The sequence below is a fragment of the Lagenorhynchus albirostris genome, chromosome 15 (genome assembly GCF_949774975.1).
Source record: "Lagenorhynchus albirostris chromosome 15, mLagAlb1.1, whole genome shotgun sequence".
In the NCBI taxonomy this organism is placed as follows: Eukaryota; Metazoa; Chordata; class Mammalia; order Artiodactyla; family Delphinidae; genus Lagenorhynchus; species Lagenorhynchus albirostris.
In genome coordinates this window covers 87,370,979-87,395,201 of record NC_083109.1, presented here as the reverse complement: position 1 = coordinate 87,395,201, position 24,223 = coordinate 87,370,979, and the positions used below count along the sequence as shown (strand labels likewise).

At 62.6% G+C, this 24,223-nt stretch overlaps 1 protein-coding gene across 7 annotated transcripts in view; it reads right to left on the bottom strand.

Moving 5' to 3' along the window:
* C15H7orf50 (chromosome 15 C7orf50 homolog) overlaps positions 1-24,223 on the bottom strand; it is a 97,091-nt gene that overhangs the window by 1,846 nt on the left and 71,022 nt on the right. For 4 of the 7 annotated variants that reach the window (XM_060123955.1, XM_060123954.1, XM_060123953.1 and 1 more), the window contains 2 exons: positions 5,409-5,569; positions 1,265-1,346 (listed from right to left, as the gene is read on the bottom strand). In XM_060123955.1, the coding sequence (XP_059979938.1) occupies positions 1,265-1,346; positions 5,409-5,569 (243 nt within the window). Of the gene's footprint in view, positions 1-1,264; positions 1,347-5,408; positions 5,570-10,531; positions 12,318-14,152; positions 14,233-14,749; positions 15,934-24,223 lie in introns of those variants that run through there. The other 3 variants (XM_060123951.1, XM_060123957.1, XM_060123956.1) reach the window with 3 other exon arrangements.

The window sequence follows — 24,223 nt, the reverse complement described above, 5'->3', positions numbered from 1 at the left end:
CACTGACTTCAAAACCTGAGGGCCACAGGGAGGAGGGGCAGGTGCCCTGAGCTGGCCCAGTGGGGAGTGGGCGTGGGGCTGTGCAGGAGTGGGGGGTGGTCCTGGGGAAGGAGGCCCAGGCAGCATACGCCAGCCTGGGGCTCCGATTCCTGCGGTATCGCTGGCTTGGCCCGGCCCAGGCTTTGCACCCCGCTGTCCCCCACCCGCCCAACAGCCACGGCCTGATTTCAGAACTCAGCTCACAGGTGCCTCCTCCACAGAGGGTCCCCCACCCCCCATCAAGTGCACGCAGGGCCGAGTCCGCCCTCAACTTCCCCGCCGGTGGTGGAGCCACTTAACCATCATAATGAAAGCTACACAATCGTCACGGATGGTGACGGCGGCCCCAGATAAATGGATTACAAGCCACTGAATAAAACACCAGAGTCCACGCTGAAGCGGGAAGCCACAGTCCACTGGAGCGGGGGTGGCGAAGCTCCTCCTTATCGGAGACGGGATAAAGGGAACAGAAAAGCCCCAGACAGGGCCACAGCGGGCTAGCGAGAGTGACGAGAGACGGGCAGCCCCCAAAGACACGTGCCTGTTACTGAAAGAATCAGTAACTCTGTAGGAACAAACCCGACAGCCACCACCCGTGTCACGTGATCAACATCGACACCAAGCCACCACGGACCAGCTACGAGGAGGAGGAGGACGACGAACACATACATTTATTTCCCCGAGTCTGGGTGGGGACCTAACCAACCACGCCGGCCACGCCCTGCCACACGACTGCCCTTGCAAGCACGTCAGGGTCACGAGGGTAAGATGAGGGACGTGCTAGACACCGGGTGAGCGCGGTTCTCGACAGGCCCCCGCCCAAGGATGCCACCAAGAACGTGTAGTGGTGACGTGACGTGGAGCCCTGACTCAGGCTGGGTTGTCGTCCCGTAGGACGCCCTGACGTGTAGCAGGCGCACACTGGAGTGTCTGGGGGTGACGGCAGCTCCCAGCCTCAGCCTGATAGCCACACCCCACGAGGATCCACAGGGGAGGGTGGAACTTCCAAGCACGCGGACGGTGGCCTTCCTGGAACCGCAGCCGCTTCCTGCAGCTGGGAGCCTGGAGCTCCACGATGAGTCCGGCCGCTGGGCAAACCTGGCAGGGGTTCTGACTCCCTGACACTGAGCGGGTCCCTCCCTGAGCCCGGGTTTCATCTCTGTAAAACGAAGGGCTGGACGGGGTGCTCCCACAGGGCACCCCCCCGCACCGAGTGTGCACCCACCTGGTCACGGTCGTACATATGCAGCAGCAGCCAGGTCTGCCTCGTCTTCTGAAACCTCCAGTTCTCGTGCTGCTGGGCCCAGCTGGGGAGGCAAGGACACGACGTCTCAGGTACTGCACAGGAGGAGCCGGAAGGCCTGCACCCACTGGCCTGGGTGGCCTTTCCTTGGCTGGGGGGGCGGGACATCTGCAGAGGACCCTCCCAGCGCGAGGGCGGGAGGGGGCTCTCAGGGTTCTGCACCAGGAGGACCGTCGCCCCCGCACGCCTGCCGGGGGCCCTCGGCCCGGACGGCAGGACCAGGGGGCACAAGGACACTTTCTTTCAGCCCTGCACGGCCATCGTTCCACGATCCTAACGTGAACACTCTGAATTTCACAAACTCAGGCCTTCTTCCAGAAACATTTATCGTGCAGGACGGCAGGACCGCCGACTGGAGCAGGCGTGGCCTTCATGCCATGAGCTGGGCGTCAGGGAGGAGCCAGGAGCCCTGACCCCAAGGGCCATGCAGGGGTCCCATTGGCCCAGCCTGCACGTCACCACCCAAGGGCCTCGGACGCACCGAGCCCCCAGATGATGAGGACGCTGCGGCAAAGCGCGGCTGGTCCCGTGGAGCCCAGGCTGAAGGGGCCCGAGGTGGAGGAAGCAGGCCACGTCGGGAGCCAGTGCCCAGGGGAGACCCGAACGCTGGGGCAGAGGCCCCGAGACGGACAGAGGTCTGTGTGTCTGGGACCCGGGCGCTGGCGGCGTGGAGTGGGCAGAGTGCGGGCTCTGGGGCTGCAGGATGGCGGGAGGGTCGGCCTCCCTAATCGCCCAGCAGGTTCACTCTCCCAGGACAAGCAGCCCCGTGGCTGGCGGGGCTGAGGCAGAAGCACACGCTTCACGCCTGTGGAGTTTCCCACATGCCGTGTCACGTGATGGCACGACCACCCAGGCCCCGCCCCACATCTGCCCGGGGACCATGGGCACTTCGCGTGGCAGCCACCGGCGAGCCGGACCTGGCCACGGCTCCTGGGGGACCAACACCCCGCCTGTGCCTGCAGTCCCGCCTCCAGCGCTTAGTGGCGAGGCCGGGGCAACGTGTGCGCCCACGACAGGGCCCAGCTCAGTCTTCTGCACCCGCAGGGGCGCCCCACCAGGAGGAGGGGGAAGGGAGGGAGGTGGGCCACTCGAGGGAGGGGAGGAAGAAGGGGGAGAGGAAGGGCCACCAGGCTGGGGAGTCAGCGGCCCCTGGCCATCTCCTCAGGCTCCTCTGCTGGCCCGACTGGGAGGGCACGCGCTGTGTGGGCCGCCGCCACCAGTGGGACCGCTCCCTGCTGCCAGTAATGACGTAACTGTCTCTCGGCTCCAAACCCACCGCTCATCCTCTGCCTGCGACAGTGGAGATGGGCCCTTCAAGATGCTTCCTTCCCAGACGGAACGAAGTTTCACAGAAGATGCTGGACACACGGGGTGGGGAGGAGGGAGCTTCCTTCCGAGCGCGGGCAAGCAGCCCTCTCTGGTGTCCACGCCCACGGGCCCCCGTGGTTCTGCAGTGCACCGCTTCCCCGCAAGCATGCTGGCGCAGCTCCCGTGACCTCCCTGCTGCCCGTGAGCCCCTACGCTCCCTGGGCTCGGCCCGGCCCCTCACGTCTGCTCCTCTGCAGTCTCCACAGGGCTCTCGCTCTCGCTCCGGTCAAGCAGTCTTTGTGATAAAGAATGCCCCCGCACTGGCCCCAGTTCAGCTACTGTGTCGTTCCACCTGCATCGCGCCCTGGCCAACTCATCTGCCCTGGAAGACCTCGCTCTTCCCAGGGTCTCAAGGTCCCTCCTGAGCTGCCAGAGGGTTTGGGAGGGAAGGACCACCTCAGGCCTGGCTCCCTCAGTGCTGCATTGGTGACGCAGACGAGCTGGGCATCGGCCCGAAGCACTCCCTCCTCCCTGACCCCAGGGCTCTGACCAGGGTCAGCTCAACCCTGTGGTCCGCCGGGCCCCAGAAGCGGCTCGGATGTCTGGAGCATCGGACTGGCTTCAGATGGGCTGTCCGGGCCCACGGGGAGCAAAGGGCACCCGGCTGGAGGCCTGGGGGTGGTGCCGCCCCACGGAAATCCACAACGGACAGAGGAGCTCCCAGACACACCAGGACCACGTGAATGATGACCGAGTGACCACGGGGGCCCCCAGCCCCGCCCAAAAATACCTCCCCAGAAGGCAGGGACCCACAGATGGCGCATCTGCGTGACTTCAGTGAGCAGGGGAAGTGAGAGGTCAGCAGGGAGGGAGCGCAGGCCCCGGGGGTGAGGGCCGAGCCCGACCCTCTCAAGGGGGTGCTGCACCGCGAGCAGCTCCCATGAGGACGCGGCTCTCAGCACCGTGAGGTCAGGGCCGAAGGATGTTCTTACGACCCAGAGGGGTGAGAGGCAGGTACGTGCGCTGCCTGCGGTGCAGGACCCAGATGTGACGGCTGCTCTGAAGCCACAGCACCCCACAGCTACTGGTCCCCTGGGGAGCGCTGGGCAGGGCCGTCTGAGCTGCTGAGTGGGTCCGCTGTCCCCTCCCCAGGACCACCGTCTTCAGAGCAGTCCCCCGAGTGACAGCGGAGCCTGCAGGTGCCTCTCTTGGCTGCCTTGTACGGCCGTGCTCACCACGGAAAATCTCACCTCAGCTGCAGGTGAAAGGTGTCGGGACGGGACCAGGTGTGAACGAGGGGCCTGCTGGCCACCCCTGTACCCCCCACCCTCTGAACACAGCCCAGGGCCAGGCCCAGGGTCAGGGGAGGCTGCCGGGCAGCTCCCTCCGCCGGTGCGCAGGCTGGGCCTCCCCTCCCACTGGGCTCCACGTGGCCCCCACCGGCCAGCCAATGGTGGCCCCTGCAGTGCGAGGAAGGCACCCCGACTTCCCTGGGCGGGGAGGGAGGCACTGAATCGAAGGCGTGTCTCCTACAGGGAGGCGGGCAGATCTTAACGGGAGCAGGCCCCCAGGAGGAAGGGACAGCGCGTGCGGAGATTCCCGCAGAGCCGAAGAAGGGCTGCTCCTGGGGGCTCAGGCAGGCCCGGCACAAGGCCCGAGGCTCCCCGGGCACCCGTCGCGGCTGCGGCCTGTGCCCCCTTGAGCCAGAGCTGGCTCCGGCTGGGGCTGGGGGAACGGCAAGCCCCAGCCCATCCAGCAGGTGGGCGCCCTGCCCGGGACCAGCGGGGCCCCCCGCTTGGGAGAGACGCGGGGTAGCGTCTCATGCTCTGCCACCACCTCACGGGCTTCAGAGACAGCAGGGGGAGCGGGAGGGGGACGGGGGCAAGGAGGAGGGGGAGGCCTGGACCCTGGGCTGCCTGTGCAGCTGACTCATCGGTGCTCAGCCCGGTCCAGGAATCAGGAAGATTCCGCTTCATACAGAGCCAGGGTGGCCGGGCAGCTCCTCCTTCTTGGAAGACAGGGCTCTGAAACGCCCCCTCCCAGCCTATCGCTGGGTTCACACACGTCCTCAGGCCCCCCTGCCCTCCCAGAATCCTCTGCAGGGCCCCCAGGAACTCTGTTCTTGAACCGGCTCCAAGCCACCAACCCCAACCCTTGGCTGGATCTCGAGGACTCCACGAAAGAACACAGGCTCCTGGAGGGAGATGTGGGGTGTGTGCCACCTGTGACGAGGGTGATGGTGGAGACAGCAACAATGCTGATGGCGGCAATGACGATGGGGTGGTGACGTGGATGGTGATGTCGGGGGGGTGACGTGATTGGTGGTGGTGGTGACGTGAATGGTGACAGTGGTGACGTGGGTGCGGGTGGTGATGTAGGTGGGGTGACAAGGTTGACAGTGGTGGTGAGATGCCATCCTCAGCACATGGCCCGTGAGTCTTCCATGGTAGCTCCAGGGCCATTATTTTGTCAGGTTGTCACAACACTATGAGGGGCAGGTGAGACTCTTCACCTGCGTTTGGTTGATCTGAGGTGGAGGCTGAGGGGTAGCCTTGCCCAAGCGCCCGCAGCTACTGACCTGTCACCGCTGACCCCGACGGCTGAAGCTGCGCTTCGGGCGCCAGACGCCCAGGCGGGGAGCAGGCGGCTCCCCTGGCCCCAGACACAGCCGCGGAGGCTGCGAGCACCCGCCCCCCCCCCGGGGGCCCTGAGCCCCCAGCCCGTGTCGGTCTGCCTGCATCCCTCCGGGGCCGCGCACCTGCACAGGTAGTCCAAGGCCAGCGCGGCCCCCGAGCGCCTGGCTGCTGGGCTCTGGGCCACGGAGATGCCCGCTTCCTGCAGCCGCCTCCGGGCTTCTTTCTTCCTCTCCTTCTTCAGCTTCCTCTCCAGGACCCTCTGCTCCTCCGGGGACGCGGCTCCCTGGAAGCAAGGGCACCACCATCAGGGCTTCGGGAGCAGGTGCCACCGCGGCTCCCTGGACCCCGTGGCCCACGCTGGGCCGCTCGTCCCGGGATCCCGGGGGAAGTCCTGCAGGGTGGGGCAGGTGCGGCACGCACCCGCCGAGGACCCCCCCCCCAGGCTCCAAGGGCGGCAGGAGGTGCCTGGGAGAGTCTCTCTGGGGCTGAGCAGGAAGGAGGCGCTGGGACCTGTGATGCGATCCCCCACCCCACAAACCAAACAAGAGCGGAGTCCAAGGTCTCCTGATCACCCCGGAGGCCAGACCCAGCGAGTTCACTGTGATGCAGGCCGGAAACCCTGGGGACCCGGCCACGGCTCCAGCACTTCCAGGGAGGCCTCTGGCGCTGGCCCCGCACACCCAGCGTCCACAGCCCCCATCCCGGAGAGCAAGGCCCAGCGGGGACCCTCTCATGCCCCGGCAGGCAGGCCGTCACAAATGCCAATCCCTGACCACCTTTGTGTTCCCACTCCACTCCCGCTCCTTCCGGAATCTTCTCAAACAAAAGAGCTGCTTTCCCCAGCTCCTCCTCCTCTGTAAACCATCTGGGATTTACCTGCCGTGGAGCTTCAGGGCTGCACCGGGTGACTCCTGGCAGCCCTGACACGGGATGCACAGTCCACCTGCCCAGGAGGAGCCTCCGTATGGGGCTCAGGGCTCCTCTCCCGGGGAGGAGTGGCGACCCGCCGCCTCGCATGGATGCTCCACGCAGACCCGACCCACACTGCACTGCAGCTGGGCAGGGGGAGGGGGAGGGGAGAGGGAGGGGAGGGGAGGGGAGGGGAGAGGGAGGGGAGGGGAGGGGGAGAGGGAGGGGAAGGGAGAGGGAGGGGAGAGGGAGGGGAGGGGAGGGGAGGGGAGGGGAAGGGAGAGGGAGGGGAGAGGGAGGGGAGGGGGAGGGGGAGAGGGAGGGGAGGGGGAGGGGGAGAGGGAGCAGGGAGAGGCAGGGGGACAGGGAGGGGGAGGGAGGGGCCAGTGAGGAGAGGGAGAGGGAGGGGGGAGAAGCAGGGAGACAGTGAGGGGGAGAGGGAGGGGGAGAGGCAGGAGGCTGGAACACCCTGGAGGACAGGGCAGCAGGGGCTCTGACCACACAGCTGCCCGAAGGGTGTGTGTTTGCTTTAAAAATCACAACCATGCCTGAAACACCAACGCCAGTATCAGCCAGACTTCCGCTGACAGGGAATAAAATCAGATTTTTAAAACAAGGTATTCTTCGCTGGAGTAACACTGGCTCATAACGTTATGTAAATTTCTACTTCTGAGGAGGCAACAGGGTGCTCACAACCAAACCTTTAGTTTCCATCTGTCACCCTGGGGTTGAGCCTCTAACTTGCCCCGCCCTCCCCCGTCCCTCCCCCGTCCCTCCCCTCTGGTAGCCACCACACTGATGTCTGCATCTTTGGTTTGCCTCCTTGTGTTTTAGATTCCACGTGAGTGAAAGCACACTGTCTGACTTACTCCAGCACTACTACACCGTCCAGGCCCTTCCACGTTGTCACAAATCCGAAGTGGGGTGCACTGGGGTCTAGGAGACACACCCGCTGGCTCACAGAGGAGCTGGCACTAAAAGCAGCAGGCCAGCCCTGCCCCTCTGAGCCACACAGGGGGGCACTGCACCGGCCAAGAGGCCCTAAGTCCCAGGGAAGGGTCAGGGCTGGGGATTGGCCAACACTGACTCCCGAGGGAGGCCAGCAGGTTGGGCAGGTCTGGGAAGGGAATGGAAGGGTCAGAGGCATCTGCCCCCAGGGTGGATGCAACTCCCCCCATGGCTCCCACTGTCACTAGGACACGGTGGTATCCTCCAAATCCAGGTCCAGGCCCCTGCTGCCCAAGCCCCTCTGACCCCATGGGGTGCTGGCTGCTTCCCCGAGGCTAAGCCTGGTCACACAAGAGACGGGAGCCAGGTCCCACTCCGAGGGCTCTTGGGGTACTCTGCAGGCCCAGTGATGGCCCGAGGTGCCACTGTCCCCACGGAAGGGCACAGGAGGGAGGCTGGAGGGGGACATGGCCAGGGCCCCGGCAGTCCCACGGAGGGGGCACCGGAAGGGTCCAGCTGCCTCTCCCGGGGCCACTAGCACGTCCAGCGTTGAGGATCTAGGCCTTGTGTTAGGCACGGACGCTGGAAGCTACGAAAAGAGCTTCTTTCAATCACTCTCGCTTTGGCCGGTGGTGCCCCTGACGTGGCAGTGGGGGGAGCCCACACTCCGTGGCCCCCGAGAGGAGCTGTTCAGAGCCATGAGGCCCAGGGGCCCGGCAAGACACAGGGGCGCAGCAGCCAGGGGAGCTGGGGGCCCGGGGCAAACGCTGAGCTAACTGGACTCTCAAGAAAAGCTAGAAACACATGTTTACAGGTGAATCTCCTAAACCTTAAATGCTGGCTATTCCAAGTAAACAACGTAGGCTACCGGGCCAAACCCTGGTGTGGACCACGTGAGGAAGCCAGCACCTCTGAGCCCCCGGGCTCTGCACACCTGCCCAAGCCCCAGGGACGGTCCCCCTGTGGGACCTGTGTCCTTCTCCTAAACCCACTCAGGCCTGGGGGCCCCCGCCCCTCCCGCTGGTACTGCTGGCGGGGGGACAGCCCACGAAAACACCAAGACCACCTGGAAGGAACGCAGGAGTCCACAACCGCAGCCTGTGAGGGCCCTTCTGGGGACCAAGTTTCAGGGAAAGGAGAAGCCTCACCCCCAGAAAGCCCTGCGGACCACAACCACCCCGGGACTCCCCACAGGCCAGGCCCACTCCTGGGGAAGGCCTGGGGGCAGCAGGGTCAGTGCTGTTAACACGACTGCTCTCTGGAACACAGACCCCATCTCCCCAACTTAGCACAACCACGGGGAACTGACCGCTGGGGTCTCCTCGGAAGCACCACACCGCGCTGCTGCTCCAGACAAAACACAGGCCCCCCCACGAAGTGAGGTGAAAGCTTAAGCTTCAGCAACATAGTCCCCTCTCCAATTAGAGCGCTTCAGGCTATGTTTCAAAGGGCACAAAAACAAGTCAACCGGCGTGGAAGGCCTCTGGCAGGATAGGATGTGCACCCAAGCTGGTAAGCCACGGCCACCCTGGAGGGCCCCAGGGACCCTGGAGGACCGCGGTGGAGCCGGGAGGGCCCTGGAGTCCAGGCACAAATTGCATCCACGCGTGAACGCCTGCGCGCACCGTATTAAGTAACGCAGCACACGGTGATGAAAGGCGCATTTAGCACTTAAATCCTTACCGGCCTCTGGGCAACATAGGCACTGAGTACATCCAGGAAATGCACTAAATAAACAACAAAACAAAAGGAAACGTGCTGACTTCTTACGGGAATAGCGACAGAGAGAAAACACAACTACATGAAGGAAGCATCCAGCCCCGTGACTCTGGGCAAGAGACGCAGAGCAGAAACGGCATGACCTCGATCTGGAACGGTTTCCACAGGCTCACTTCAGGCAGAGAACCCTCTGCTTTGAAGAAGGACAGGCTCGGGTCCTTCAGGCCAGGAGGCCCATCAGCCCTTGTCCACAAGCAGGGCGCCTGGACCCCTGGCGGGCCTCGTGCTCTGGCCACTGGCCCTGCCCTGCCCCCGAGACAGGCAGTGTCGCCGGTCACACCCCAGCCAGAACCAGAAAGTGAAAACCCACAACCCTGCCCCTATAGGAGGACCCCGGGGAGCCCAGGGGCCCTGCAACCTCAAGGCACTGGAAGCACCAGCAGGATGCGCAGGGGGACCCCCTCTCCCTCCGTGATCCCTTGAAGCGCGGCTGGCACCGACCACTGGCGCCCCAGACTGGACTTCAGTCTCCAGTTCCTCCGTTGGGGACTGGCCAGGAATGCAGATGAAAACGGACGCTCTGGAAGGACGGTCACCGTGGGACCGCTGCCACCACGGGGGGACCCCTTGCCTCGCACCTCCCCAGCCATTTCCGTGATGGGGACAGGCCTGCCCTGCCCCTGCCGGTGACACTACGGGGGTGGGGGGCTGAGGCCAAGACTCAGGGAGTAGCACCACAGCCTCGGTCCCTGGCCTGTGGGCGGGGGCCATCAGGAGACACTGACAGGGCAGGCGTCCTGCAACGCTCCATCGACCGGGCACAAGTGGCCCCCCGTCCCCACTGCCTTGTGAGGGTGTCCCAGGTTACAAACGGGCCTCTCTTCCAGCCACCTTTTTCCTTCCCTCCAGTCTCAGGGAGCAAAGTCTTCCTCTATGAACCAAGGCTGACCCAGGAGGGTGGGGCAGGCCCGGCACAGAGCCCGGGAGGGCACAGAGGAGCCCGTCTACTAGATGGGTCGGTTCTCCTTCTCTGGGGTCCTCCTGCACCCCGACCACGTGTCAGGCTTTCTCGAGTTGTGTGTGCATTTGGAGGCGGGCGGTCCTGGGGACCCTTCTGTACCACTGTGGTTCCCCCCAGGGCCTTTCAGGCCCCACTCTGGGAGGGGCGCCTAGACCACCACAACCTCCCCGACCTCCCGTGTGGGCTCCCACTGGCCTGGCTCGGACCCTCTAATCAGCTCCTGCCCAGGGCTCTGAACTGGATTCGCCTGGAGGCCCCAACACACAGGAAGGGGTGGGGGTCTGGCTCTCCACACTGGGGGTCACGGGTCTGTGGGGGAGCCAAGGAAGGAAAGGTCAGCTGGGGTGGCCTGAGACGGGCCATGTTTGGGGGGCCCCTGCTGCCTCGTGCTCACAGGTTACACTACACAGCTGCGGGGGACAGTGTAGCCCGGGAGGGGGCCTCCTGCCTGCAGACCCTCTGGTCCCCCACCAGCTCAGGAGGAGAAGCGCGGGGAGCCAGGCAGTTCTGAGCCCCGTGCTGCCGGGGCTCCGTGCAGGGGCCGTTCTCTCCGCCTCCGAGCTCAGGCCCAGAGCCAGGTCCTGCTCAGCTGGGAGGCGGGGGTGGGGGGGGGAGGGGACGACTGACAACGGGATCTCTGATCCTGATGCCAGCAGAGCTGGGGGAGCCCCAGGGGCGTGGGCTCAGAGGGGCCAACACGGTGGGGAGAGGGCAGTGCCCGTCACCCACGTGTTCCTCAGAAGCCTCCTACTTCAAAGAGCATCGGACTCAGCGTCGGGGCCCAGCTTCCCTTCTATCACCCGGCAAGTACCACTGGGCAGTGGTGGCCGCGGACGTGCTTGAGGAGGAGGCTGCACTTGGCTGGAGCCAGCAGTGCAGGGACCACCCCCCGGCGGGACTTCCCGGCCAGGGTCGGGGGGGCTGCTCCTTGCTGACCACCGACACACAGGGACAGGGTCATCGGCCAGCCTGCTGACAGCGGAGGCCGGGGTGGGGCCCCTAACCCACCCACTCCGTCCAGGCGAAACCCATCAAGCACAGAATTAGGGGACCAGAAAGGTGTGCGTTAAAAATCCTTGCCAATGAAACATAAGCCTGAACCAGGGATGAGCTGTAAGGCGTGACCTGACCCCAGTGTGAGGGCTGGGTTTAGGTTCAAAGTGACCCTGAGGTGGCGGGGGCAGGGGCCCGGGCAGCACAAGCAGTCCAGCCACTCGGCTCAGCTGTCTGTCCACAGGCCAGACAGCGTCCCCAAGGGCACGGCGACTCTCCAGAGGTGGTCAGAGCGCAGGTCCCCGCCAGGCACCCCCCCCCAGAGTGATCCTTAACCACAGGTCTCCGTCCAAACACCGCTGAGGCCAGAAGCACCGGCTTCTCTCCCGGAAGTCCCATGGAGCCGGCTGAACCTTGAAGCGACGGGAGCTCAGGGGTGGAAGGGAGGGCACCTAAGAGGAAACTGGTCCCAGACTTGGCGCCTCCCCAGGCCACACAGCCCCCTCTTCCTTCCGCTTCTGAAGCCAGGCATCCGCGGGCAGGACGCCCAGTCCCCGCCTGCAGCTCCTTTGAGACACTGCTTCAGCTTGAAAACTAAACCTTAACCAGGAGCATTACTGCAATTATTAAAAGTCAAAAGGGAAACTCATGGTAGCCAATCAATTCCTTTTTCCTTTCCTGAAAACGATGAAGAACAAAAGAGGGAGTGTTTCCTATAATATTTAAGTAAAACTTTGTCTTTTTAAATAACTAGACGCAACGTGAAGGACAACACAGACGCCATGAGCCTTCCCCCCCACAACTTCCCTGCAGAACAAGAGCAGAAACACACAGGAGACACTAAGATTTCAGTTACAAATTGTTAGATTCTTTAAACGCTCATTCCCCCAACCTGTGAGTGATGCTGAGTCTCCTCTGCTAATTCAGAAATAGAAACAGTGATATGTACTCTCTTCATTTTATTTGCAGTACTCTGATTAAAACTAGACCAATTCCAGGGAGTTCCCCGGTGGCCTAGCGGTTAGGATTCCGGGCTTTCATTGCTGCGGCCCGGGTTCAATCCCCGGTCAGGGGACTGAGATCCCACAAGCCTCGCAGCTCCGCCAAAAAAAACCAACCCAATTCCAAACAACTTCAGAAAGCATGCACACAACGCAGGACGCTGCTCTGATCAACCCAGCGAGCGGCTGGGCCGGGCAAGCAGGGACGCTGCGAGCGCTGTGGGCCGTGGGTGACGGGCCCGGTGCCCTGCAGAGCTGCCGCTGCTGCTGCCGGTGCCGGTGCTGAGGCAGACACGGGCTCTGGCCTCAAGGAGCGCACGGCCGGAGGTAAGTGAGCTCCTGGAGGACAGGGACAGCGGCTGCCCCGGGCTGAGCGGCCGTTCAGAGCAGGGCACAGCTCCTCCATCCAGATGCTGCAGACACCAGACGTTTTCAAATGCCTGAACCAGGATACACAAGCACAGGGGCCCACGCTGAAACAGATACCAGATCACAAAATACAGCCTCCGCGCTTCATTACCGCCCCCAGGGCAGATCCACGTGAGGTGACGCTGTGAGAGGTCCCCGTACAGTACGTGACAGCCCGGCCCCGCCCCCGCCCGCCAGGGCCACTGTGGTCTGCTGTCAACACGCACAGCACAAGGAAACGCTCAACCCCAGTGGGTCCCAGAATCAGTGAGAAGGAGCCCCCAAGAAACCTGCCCAGCGCCGCCCCGCCTGCAGCCCTGGGCTCTACCACCACACAGCCCTGGGAGGAAGGGCGTCCTTTCCCTGGCCCACGTCTCTCCCCTTCCCAGCCCATCACCCCCTGGTCCCCTTCCACGTGGGTCTTGGACATCATGACGAAACCGTCAGACGCTCTTGGCCAGAAACACACGCGGATCCCGCTGGAGCCCAGCTCCTGGGTTACAGAGGAAGAGGTGAGGGTTTCGAGGGGTGGGGGGGGGTCGCCACGGCCACGGCCCAGGCGGGGGGCTGTGCCACCGAGGGACGGTGGCCCTTGCGGACAGGCCAGGGCTCTGGGAAAGGTCTTCCACATCAACCGTTTCAAAGCCTGTGGCCTTGGCTGCCGGCAGGACCTGCCCCCCACCTGGGCTGGAGACACTGGCCCTTGTCAGAGACCAGCTTCAGAACAAAAAACTCTGAGCACGGCTGCACGCTCAGCGGGCCGGGGGCATCGGCGACCAGAAGACTTAACTTCCATTCTGCTTCTCTCGTAACCCAAGGATTCAAATGAATGTGTGTTACGTGCCACCGTGCACTTGAAAAACCAGAAGACACACGAAACACAGATCGGGGTGCCAAAGCCAGGGAGCAGACGACCACCCAGAGCCTCAGCCTGGATGACGGCAGGACTCCTGGCTCTCCCGAGGCCGTGCTGTGATCAACTTCTCATCTCCTCTGGACGGGGGTCACGGCCAGCAAGGACAGCCTCTCTGCAAGACCCACACCTGCAACAGGAGGCGGGGCGGGCAGGACCCCCTCTGGCCTGTAGACAGCAGGAGGCCTGGTTTAACTGCCCTGAGACAGGAACCGTGTTTACAGAGATCAAATTCGTTTCTGGAAGCAGAAAGTCCTGAGATATTTACTCATTTTACCTTTTCACAGGCTGTCCATCCGTTCCTGCCCTTGGATGGACAATGGAGCAAAGCCAGGCTACAGCTTCGGGGGAGAGCCAGGATGGGGGAGATCCCTCGGCTCCCTTCAGAGGCTGCGGTCTAGGGAGGAGCCGGGGGGAGAGGCCGCAGGGACACGCGGTCAAAGGAGAGCCAAAGCCAGCAGGTGCACGGGCAGGTCAGCACCAGCACGCGAGGCCCAGGGCCTGGACGCGGGAACCTGGTGCACCCAGCACCTCCCCCACCAGGCACCGTGTCTGACAAGCCCGGGCCTGGGGCCTTGGGGGACACAGGCTGAGCTGTGGCCGAGCTGCCGCAGGCCTGTGGGGGAAGGGTGAGAAGCACCCGGCTCAGGTGTAACATGGGCACCACAGGCTGGGGGCGGGGTGGTCACGTGCTGCTGAGGTGCGGCACGGGGACCTCAGGGCCACTGAGGTCTTAGCTGAGACCGCAGACCCCACGGCAGAGGGGGCAGGAGAACAGAGAAGATGCAGCACATTCCATCAGGGAGAGCTCCAGCCCAGCAGGAACGAAGCTGGTAGGAGGGCCACACGACCTACCCCTCCCCTGGCAGCACTTCCATTTCCAGACCAGCTACCCTGCTTCCCCATGAGCCCCGGGGCGGGGGTGGGCTGAGGAGGTCCACCGATTCTTCTTACCAGGCATTTATGGGGGGTGGCTTTCGTTGGCTGACTTTTAGCAGGAACCTGGCTCCTACACACCCAGTCTTTAAGGCCTCCTGAGGACAGGACGAGACTGTCACCCACCCCCACTGCCCACTGGAAACCTTCATTCACAGCCCCAAGGTCTCCCACCAGCAGGCCCAGGACAGTGGCCCAGGGCCAGGACCCCACACCCCCTCCTAGCTGCAGACGGCACAGGCCTTCGTGGCCCCCAGATCCCAAGGGCCACCTGCTCTCACTGCTTCCCAGAATCTCGGCTAAGCTTTTGGGTTGATCTCGCCCATATGCAGGGAGCGAACAGGCCCTGGCTGGTTGGCCTCTGCAGGAGCTCTGATGTCCACGCGCAGGACCAGCCCGTGGGCCCTCCTTGGTTCTAGGCAGGAGGATGATGTACAACCCTCCCCATCGCTTTCGCTGCTGAGAGGCCAACACAGGCTTGGGGCCCAGCTGCGCTCTGCACGGTCAACAGCCTAATGTGGACTGTCCCGTTATCGGAAGGCAAAGGTCACACAGGGTCTGCTTCGTGTATTCAGAGAAGCTGCCCCTGGCTCTGCAGGCCCCGGCCACGCCCACCTCCTCCCTGCAAGAAGCTGCTTTCCTTCCATTTTGGGAACGTGTGACTGACCAGGAGTTCAGGCTGCATTTTGTGTGTAACCTGGAAATGCAGTTCCGGGAGATGGACAGCCAGCGTGGGCAGAGCTGAGCGAACATCAAGCGAACGAGCTGCGAGTCTAGACATAACGTTTAACACACAGAGAGCGTAACTTCCAGCAACTTCTGAAAGACTAGCAGACAGTCGTTCCTAATCTGACAGTACTGATCTTGCCATTTTAATGAAAAGCATACCACGAGACCACAAAGACCTCTCTCCCCCCCATACTCGAGGTGGGCCTGGGGTGCCAGGCTTCCCACAGCGTCCGACGCTGCTTCCCTCAAAGCAAAAACAATCCCACTTTTGCTCAAGATTTTCAATTGTTTTCACCCCGTGTCAACCCTGCAGACTCTGGACTGTCTTCCCCAGCGGCTTCTGCACCTTGCGTCCTTGGGAGAGAAAACTGCACGACCGGGCACAGAGTGGATATACCCGTTTGGGGCCGCGTCCTAACCCACCTCCACCGCGGGCCTTACAGGGGCCCAGCTGCCCTCCAGCCCCACAGGCACCAGGCTGCAGGCTCTTCAGGCAACAAAACAAAACATGTTAGTGGCTCCAAAAGAAGGAAACAGGAAAATCCAAAGGCTTCGTTAAACGTGCATGTAGCACCTCACGACGTCAGCTCCATCCGCTGTGCTCCATCCGCTGTTAAGTGTAACTTCCAAAGTCATTTCATCACACTAGGAAAATACCCCCCACACTTTGTAAGAATTCCTGAGTGTAACAATGAATTAAAAGACTAAACACTCACATTGCCAAGCAAAGAGCTACGCATACCCAGGTAATTTCACAAGCAAAATGGTAGATGCCCTGGTGGGTTCCGCCCCCAAGCCCTGACACTCAATGCGCTCCGTGGCGGTGGACCTTGCAGGGCTAAGGCCTCCGGCTATAAAGGCCCCGAAGGCGGGTCGCCAACGGTGATGACAGCCCAGCCTGGGGGGAGGGGGCAGCGACGTGGTCCAGACCACTCCCCGTTCTTACAGAGAGAAGGTGGGGCCGGCAGAGCCCAGGGGACTGGCGTGGGTCCCGGGATGGAAGAAGCAGCCCACGGTCGGCGGGCACCCAAGGCCTCGACCGGGGAGAGGGAGGCGCGTCGAGTCGCGTCTCAGAGCCCCGGCCCCACGCAGCCTGTCCGCGGTTCAGGACCCCGGGCCCGGAAGGCGGGGCGCTCCGGACCCTCTCGTCTGGAAGCGGGACTAAGCGGGCCGGGCCCCTCCTCCTCCCCGCCCCCACCCCGGTTTCGGGTCTCCAGGGCGCCGCCGAGACCCCGCCCCGCCCTGCAGAACGGACCCTCGCGCCCCCCAGCCCCCACGGCCCGCTCCCGGCCCGGCGCACTGACCTCCGCGTCCCAGGCCGCCAGGTGTGCCCGGGAGCGCGGCACCTCCCGGCCGCCGCAGCCCCCGCGCACTGCGCATGTCAGGCCGGCTAGGCTCGGCTGGAACCAGATCCAGCCGGCTGGGCGGTGACGCAAGCACGCGGCTGGGCGTGTGGGCGGGACTCCTGGCGGGGCGGGGTCAGGAGGTGGGCGGGGCCGGCCCTGCACGGGGGTCGGGGGTCGAGGACCACCCCTCCCCTCCAGGCCGAGTGGGCGGCGGCTGCTGCGCGGCCCCGGGCGGGGGAGGGGGAGGGGAGGAGGAGGGACCTCCGGGCCAGGGGAAGGCCCAGCCCAGGGCTCCGGGCACTTCCCGGCCCACAGCTCGGCCGCCGAGTGGCAGACGCTGAGCCCCCGCCCAGGGGTCTGCCTGTGGCTCTCCTCACGGCGCGGTGGCCCCGGCTCCCTGGCAGGTCCCCACAGGGGAGGCAGGAAAACCACGCGGTGCAGTTAACACGGACGCGTCTGCCGACCACAGGTTCGGTCCCCACCCCCCATCTCCACCCCCTGCAGCCGGGTAACCTGGCCTGCTGTCTCCTCCCAGGGCGTCTGCGCATGCGCTTCCCCTGCCTGGAGCGCTCACTTCCAGCGCCTGTCAACCCTCAGCTTCGGGGAAGCCTTCTCTGCCTCACCCGCTGAACCCGCTGTGTAGAGCCCCTAGAGCTCCACCCCCCCCAAACTGAGCTCCACAAGCGTAAGGCCGGGTCTGCCCACCGCAGACCCACCCAGCAAAAAGCAGGTGCTCAATAAAGGCTCACGGAGTAAATGAATGAAGGTGTCCTTCTCCTAAGACAATACTGCAAATCAATTTTTATAGTCCGAGGAAAACCACGCTCCCGCAGCCGGAGCCTGCTGAACCCGCCCAAGGCCTGCAGCAGGCTCTGGAGGCGGGGCTGGTTTCGGGGGGCTGCTCCGGCACCCTGGCGTGAGGACACGCTGTCCCCTGGGTGCTGAGGCCGTGCGCTGGCTGGCGGGTGTGGGTGTCCCAGCTTCCCAGCCCGATGAGGACCTCCCAAGGTCCCAGAGTCATAGAGGATCTGCGTGCTGATTTCCCAGTGCATTTCCTGTGTCAGCCCTGCAACCCAAGAACCCCCAATCTGGTTTCTTCACGGTACTATTCTGGTGACTCTAATGGGCCACCGTGGGAGGCTGGACAAAGGAGAGAGCAGGAGGGGAAGAGCTGGCCTGGGGCAGGGTGAGGGGCGGACACCACACACAGGGACACGCAGCGCAGTGCCCGCTTGTCTCACGCTCCCAGCCGCCCTGTTACCTACGCTGTGCGGACGACGTAAGGGTGTGAAACGGGCCGGGTCTGCCGCTCCCGACCCAGCTCCTTCCCAGCCCCTTCTCTGCCCAGGGACCTGCCTGCAGGACACACTCTGCCCCCGCAAGCCCTCACACAGAGGCAGGTGGGCTCACCCCCAGAAGGTGCTGCTGGGCTGTGCTACCCCCTGGTTGTCTGTCTCTGGCCTGTGTCACACAGCAGCAGGTACAGGGCCACTCAGTGCACCCTGGGGCTACCTGTAGGGACCCCAAGAGAAAGGGCACTTGGTCCAGCCCCGAGGGCCTTCGTGGCCAGAGTCCAGCTGGTGGAGTGGGACGGTGTGGCTGAGAGGCCTGCCTGCCGTGTGGCCCCGGCAGCAGCACACTGGGTCTACCTCTGAGGGGCCACCGAGGCCCTAGAACCCCATGCAACTTGGCCCAGCAGCTCCCGGCCAGGAAGCATGGGCACATAACAGACCTGGATGCATTCCACATACATTTGTTAAGCAACACCTTCACATGAGATGTTCTTCTAAGTGCTAAGCTTACTGTGGGGAACGCCTGCTACCACAAACCATGTTCCCGTGCCCCCACAACTCACACATCATGATGCTACCGCCCACCCCGCGATGGCACTAGGAGGTGGGGCCTTCGGGAGGTAAGTAGATCCCGAGGATGGGGGCCTCGTGAAGGGGATCAGTACCTTCATAAGGGAGGGCACTGGCTGTCACTAAGAGAGCTAGCTCCTCACCCCTCCACCACGTGAGGACACAGCAAGGAGATCAGGGAAGAGAACCCACCGGACACCAAAACGGCCAGTGCCTTGGTCTTGGGCTTCCAGCCTCCAGAACCGTGAGAAAGGCATCGGTTCCTTAGAAGCCACCCAGCCTACGGCATTTTGTGACAGCAGCCTGAACTAAGACCCCCCTGCCATAGTTAGACTGCCCCGTAAGGCTATAATACTAAGGAGGAAATTAGGGACAACAGACAGACAGTCGGTTGACTTACATTGTCATTTAAAATGGCTGGAGGAGGACGGAGGTCAAGGAGACAGCGTCAGGACAGTGACACCTGAGACCCAGAGGTGAGGTCACAGCCGTGGATATTTGGGAGAGAGGTGGTCCAGGCAAAGGGAGCAGGCAGCCACATCCCGGGGAGGGGGCACAGAGGCCCACGTGAAGCAGAGGAGAAGCCAGGATGGCTGGGGGCGTGGGGGGCAGAGCGGAACAGCTCTGCCGAGCTGGTGTTCCAGAAGCATGAAGTTGCCACCAAAGCCTCCCCCGAGGCAGTAAGAACAAGTTCTCGAAACCAGCACCCCAAGATCATGGGGATCATTCGGAGTCATTCAGCAAAGAACAAATATGTCCCACGCAGACATTATTAGCCGGAACGTCCGGCTCATCAGCAAGCACAGTGTTCCCGGGCTTGGCACCTCCCGAGAACCAACCACTGGTGCAATCACAGGAGATGCTGCAGGGGGTTTGGAACACCCGCCTGGATGCCCGCATCTGCTCGCAGCCCCCAGAGCTCCCGCACAAACCCCTTCCCTCACACGTGGCCCCGCCAGCGGGTCAGGCCCTGCTTGGAAGCATTTGGCGGGTGGAAATCGTGAGTGCGCGTGTGAGTACGGGGGGAGCCCCAGCCCCAGGGGAGCAGGGTCCGCCGTCGGCCACAACAAGAGGAAGCAAAGTGCTGCTCAAGGTCTTGGTGCAGCCGGCCCGCCAGCCCCTCCAGGGACGGCCATCGCAGGGCCTGGCTGTCACTAAAGCTATGGCAGGCCTGACTCCAGAACCTTGTGTCCAAGCCCAGATGGTTTCGCTGGAATTCTATTAAACACTTAAAGAGGAATTAACACCGATTTTATATAAGCTCTTCCAGAAAACGGAAGCAAAGGAACCATTTCCCAGTTTGCTCTGGGAGGCCAGTGTTACCTTGCCACCAAAGCCAGACAAAAATGGTACCAAAGGAAAAAGAATGAAAGAGAAAGTGAAATATAGACCAAAATCTCTCATAGATGTAAATGCAAAAATCCTACTCAGCAACACATTAAAAAAACTATACACCATGACCAAGCAGAGTTTATTCCACAGACGCAAGGCTGGGTCAGTTTTCAAGAATCAATCTAATAAACCCATCATATCAACGGGCTGAAGAATAAATATCACATGATCATATTAACTGATGCAGAAAAAGCGTGTGACAAAATTCAAAACTCATTTATGATATACATTCTCAGAAAACTAATAATAGAGGAGAGCTTCCTCAACTTGGTATGTAACATGTAAAACTGCCCCTCCCCCCACCAGCTTGGGAACAAGGTGAGGAGACCCACCCTCACCACTGCTATTCAACACAGCACTACATGTTCCAGCCAGGGCAAGAAAGCAAGAAAGTGCAAGCGAAGGCACTCGGATTGGAAAGGAAGAAATACAACTGCCTATATTTACAGATGGCATGACGGTCAACATAGAAGAGCCCAAGGAATCAACACACTTTTCCCCTGTGTATGTCTTATTACTGCAGCACGGTTTGTTGAAAAGACTCTCCACTGAATTACTTTTACACCTCTGCTGAAAATCAAGGTGCGGACGTGGGACAGTTTCTGGGGTCTCTATTCAGATCCGTGTCTCTCCCTCCATTAATACCACACTGTCTGTTTTTGCTTACCATTAATAAACAGATTTATTTGCAAATTTCTAAACCTGCCATAAGTGGCGCTTGCCAAGCCCTAGGCCCACCCTCCTTACCAAGCTCCGAGGAGCAACAGTCCTTCCCCCCTCTCCCCTTCACCTCCCCCTGCCTTCCACCAAGCACGCCCACCCACACCTCAGGCCACGGCAGAGAACTAGAGTGCGGTCTCCCTCTAGGAGGCGTTACCCCTGGGCCCAAGAGCCTGGGTGGCAGCCCTCCGGCATCCCAGGAGATGATGGAGGCCAGAGGTGCTTGCATAGGGTTAGGAAAGAGAATAAGGAAGGAGGCACCTGAAAAACCCTAACTTACCCCTGAACAAAAGCTCCTGCGTGGAAAAACCTGCTCCACGAAGAGTGCAAATGCCCAAAGGGTACGGAAAACCAGCAGCAAGGCTGGGCTGGTAGGAATGGTACCACACTGCCATGTTAAATTCAGTTTCAGCATTCATAGCGAACGCACAGAAATACGGTTGACTTCTGTATGTTGATCTTGCGTCCTGAAATCTACTGCACGTCTCAGCGATGGCCATCCATCCAAGGCAGAGGGAGCAAGGCCATGGGTGGGGAACCAGCCTGCACGAATGTCCAGCGTCTAGCCTCGGCCCTGAGCCCACGCTTTTCTGTATAGGGGAGCCTGCCAGACCCAGCCCCCATCATTTCCACAGGTCACGTGGGGTAAACCCCCCCCCCCCGATTCCTCGGGCAGGATCCTGGCACGGGGCAGACTGCCTTCCCCACGTGGCTCGGCCAGACCTGGGCCTGGGACCCTTCACTGTAGTGGGGATGGTGCCCTGGCTTCTGGCATCACGCCTGAATGGCAGGTGGCCAGCAGGCTCCGGGATGCCCCCGGCACGGGCTGCTGAGAGGAAACCCCGGGCCATGCACCCCTCCAGCGGCCCTGCTCCTGCTCTCCAGGAAGCACTGTGTCACGTGCACTATTTTTTTAAATTAAGTAATTCATTAGTTTAACTAATTTATTTTTGGCTGTGTTGGGTCTTCATTGCTGCACGGGGGCTTTCTCTAGTTGCCGCGAGCAGGGGCCACTCTTCATTGCGGCGCGCGTGCTTCTCATTGCGGTGGCTTCTCTTGTTGCAGAGCACGGGCTCTAGACGCGTGGGCGTCAGTAGTTGTGGCGCCCGGGCTTAGCTGCTCCGCGGCATGTGGGATCTTCCCGGACCAGGGCTCGAACCCGTGTCCCCTGCATCAGCAGGCGGATTCTTAACCACTGTGCCACCAGGGGAGCCCCACGTGCACTATTTTTAATGTCGATTAAAGGTTTGCGAAAAGAAAAAATAAACTCCCAGAATAAAAACTCTGGTTCTTTCCCCTCCTAACCCCAGATTCGAGGTGCGTGCCTGCGAGGTCCTACCCGGCAGCAGCAGCAGCAGCAGTGCTCAGTCTGGCAGCGATCGACGGGCTCCCTCGAGGGACAGGGCATGACAGAGGCTCCCCGCCAACCGTCAGCAAGACAGCGAGTCCTGCTTTGTGAACCCCCTCCTGCAGGAGGAGTGGAGGGGTGAGCGCACATGGGGCAGGACGCAGGTCCCAGCAGGCGGCCCCGGGACGTGCTCAGGCCCACCACCCTCCCTCTTTTCTCCTCTTTCTGTTATTAAGGGAAGTGTGGTGACCCCCTGTGTCCAATGGTGTGGCCCATCTCCCCGTCCGCCCCTCACTCCCAGACATCTCATCATTTCTTCACACGCACCTGGAACACTTCAGTGTACGGCTCTGATGTGATCCGTGTGTTTTAGACCACACACACACATACACACACGCAGTTCACACAAATAAAAGCACACGTGACTACAGCGGAGCAGCTTTTTCTAAGTAACAGAATATCGTCATTGATTGCGTTATTTGGAAGCCGGACCGTGAGCTCTTCTGGGCTAAAAGTGTGGCAGAAAAGTTTCGTCAGCAGAGCTGGGTGACGTGCTCCCCTGACTCTGGGGAGCGCTGACTTGACGCCTTGGGAAGGAGCCTCTGAGGCTGCACCGCGGAGGCCGGCCTCCCAAAGTCAGACGACGACTGGGCGTCGCACGGGCTCCCCCCATCAACTTCCTCCACGTCCTCGGCTCCGAGGGAAGATCCAGCTTCGAGAAAACCACCGAGCGGACGCGGCCCTGTAGCCACGCTGGCTCTTCCCCTCCAGGACCGCTCAGACGGCCACGGGGAAACCCGCCCTATCCAAGCGGGGGAGCAGCCTGGGGCCCACGGGCGGGGCTGCACAAAGGCTGAGGCGCTGCGCCCACCGCAGACGACGGACAGGGAGCACGAGGGGCCACCAAAGCCCACCGACCTGGTACTGACCTGGGCTCCAGCCCACGAGCGTGGCAGGACCCTGTGTAGGTCAGTTCCTCTCGGGGCCTTGGTCTTCCCACCTGCAAAGCGGAGCTGCCGAAGCATCCCCGGGAGCTGGGAGGCGCTCTGATGAGGCTGCCGGGCCGCACGGAGCCCCAGCTGTCTGCTCTGGTCAGGGGTCTGTTATCCCCTGGACCCCGGCCTCTCTAAACCGGGCCTGGTGGCCACCGGGAATCCCACTCAAGTGCAGGAAATCACTCCGTAAAGACTGTGGCACAAGGCCAGCCATCGGGGCCCCTTCCCAGGTCCCGCGGGCACCGCGGGCGACCTCGCCCACGACTACCCGCTCGCCCTGCACCCTCGTGTGGTGCAGAGAATAAGCAGGCTCAGCGCCTGTTTCTCTTGGACACAAGAGCCCACGTGGCTGAACAGCCGGGGCCGCGACGAACCTCAGTTACGCACATCGTGGGTTAACCTACAATCCCCGCAACGATCCGCGCTGCTGCTGCTGGGGGAGGCGCCCAGGTGCGGAGCCCCCACGTGCCCGTGCTCCCCCTGCATGCGCGTGCCCCGTAGCGGGGGTGGGGGCGTGCCCTCGTCTCCCCACCCGCGGCTGGAGCGGCCGTGCGAGAGCCGGGGCAGCTGAGCTGGCGAGGGCTGCAGAGCAGCGGCAGCGCGGGGCAGTGCGGCGCCGGAATCGGAGTGGGCAGCGGGGCCCGTGCGGCGCGTCCGTAGGGCGGCATCCTCGCCACAGCCGCCGGCTCGGACACGGAAGAGACACAGCCAGGCTCGTGGCCCACCACCGTGGGTCGGTGGTCCCTCGCACATGGAGGCCAGGATGAGAAGACGGCCACGGGGCAGGGGAGGGCAGGCCGCTGTCGGGCGAGCGTCGGGACACCTGAGAGCCGGAGGGGCCGCCCTATTGCCTAGCCGGCTGCCGTCAGGCAGCCGCCCAGGGGCTCTCGGGAGGGGCCACATTTTCCAGCCCTAAGAAGCACCACGAAGGCCGTGCCAGGGCTGCTAGGTGTGCGGGGCGCTCGTCGGCCTCAGGCTAGACGGAGCACCGGGACCAGGCCTCAGCCTCGGTGGCCCTCCTCCAGGTTGGCCCAGCCGCACCCCTGCCGACTGCCGGCGTCCCTGGTGCTCGCCGTCGGGGACCAGAGCCCCGGCTCACGGCCTGCCTCGCGCCGGCCTGGGGCTCCTGGAGGGCGGGCCCCGTCAGCGTGCTGACCTCTCAGAGCCACTGGTCTCCCCCAGGCCAGGAAAGGCGCAGCTCGGGCAGGGCTGACACCGGGTGCCGCTCCACTGCCCTCCTGGAGTCTGGGTGGTCCCCGCGCCAGGCCCTGCACGCTGAGGGCAGGGACCCTGTCACACACCCACCCCGGGCACCTCTCACATTAATAATGGGGAGGATCTGCTTCCACGGAGGACAGAAGAGGTCCCGCAGAGGCCGAGTAGGGTGGGATTTAGAAAGGAGGGGGAGGCAGTGAGGCAACTGCGCTGACAAGGGTGACGACCCAGGACGACCACACAGAAACCACGGGCCCAGCTGTCAACTGACGTCCACCCCCGGCCCCTCCAGGGTGGGACTCAGGTTCTCACCAGACCCTCACGCTTCCTTACCAAAGTCAACTACCGGGGCCTGAGCAACACGACTTATAGTAACAGAGCCACAGAGACATCAAAACACATAACCTCACTACAAGAACTAATAAGGGAACTTTAAACGTTCCTTGCCCTTGACCCACGTTTCACGTAGAATCACATTTCCT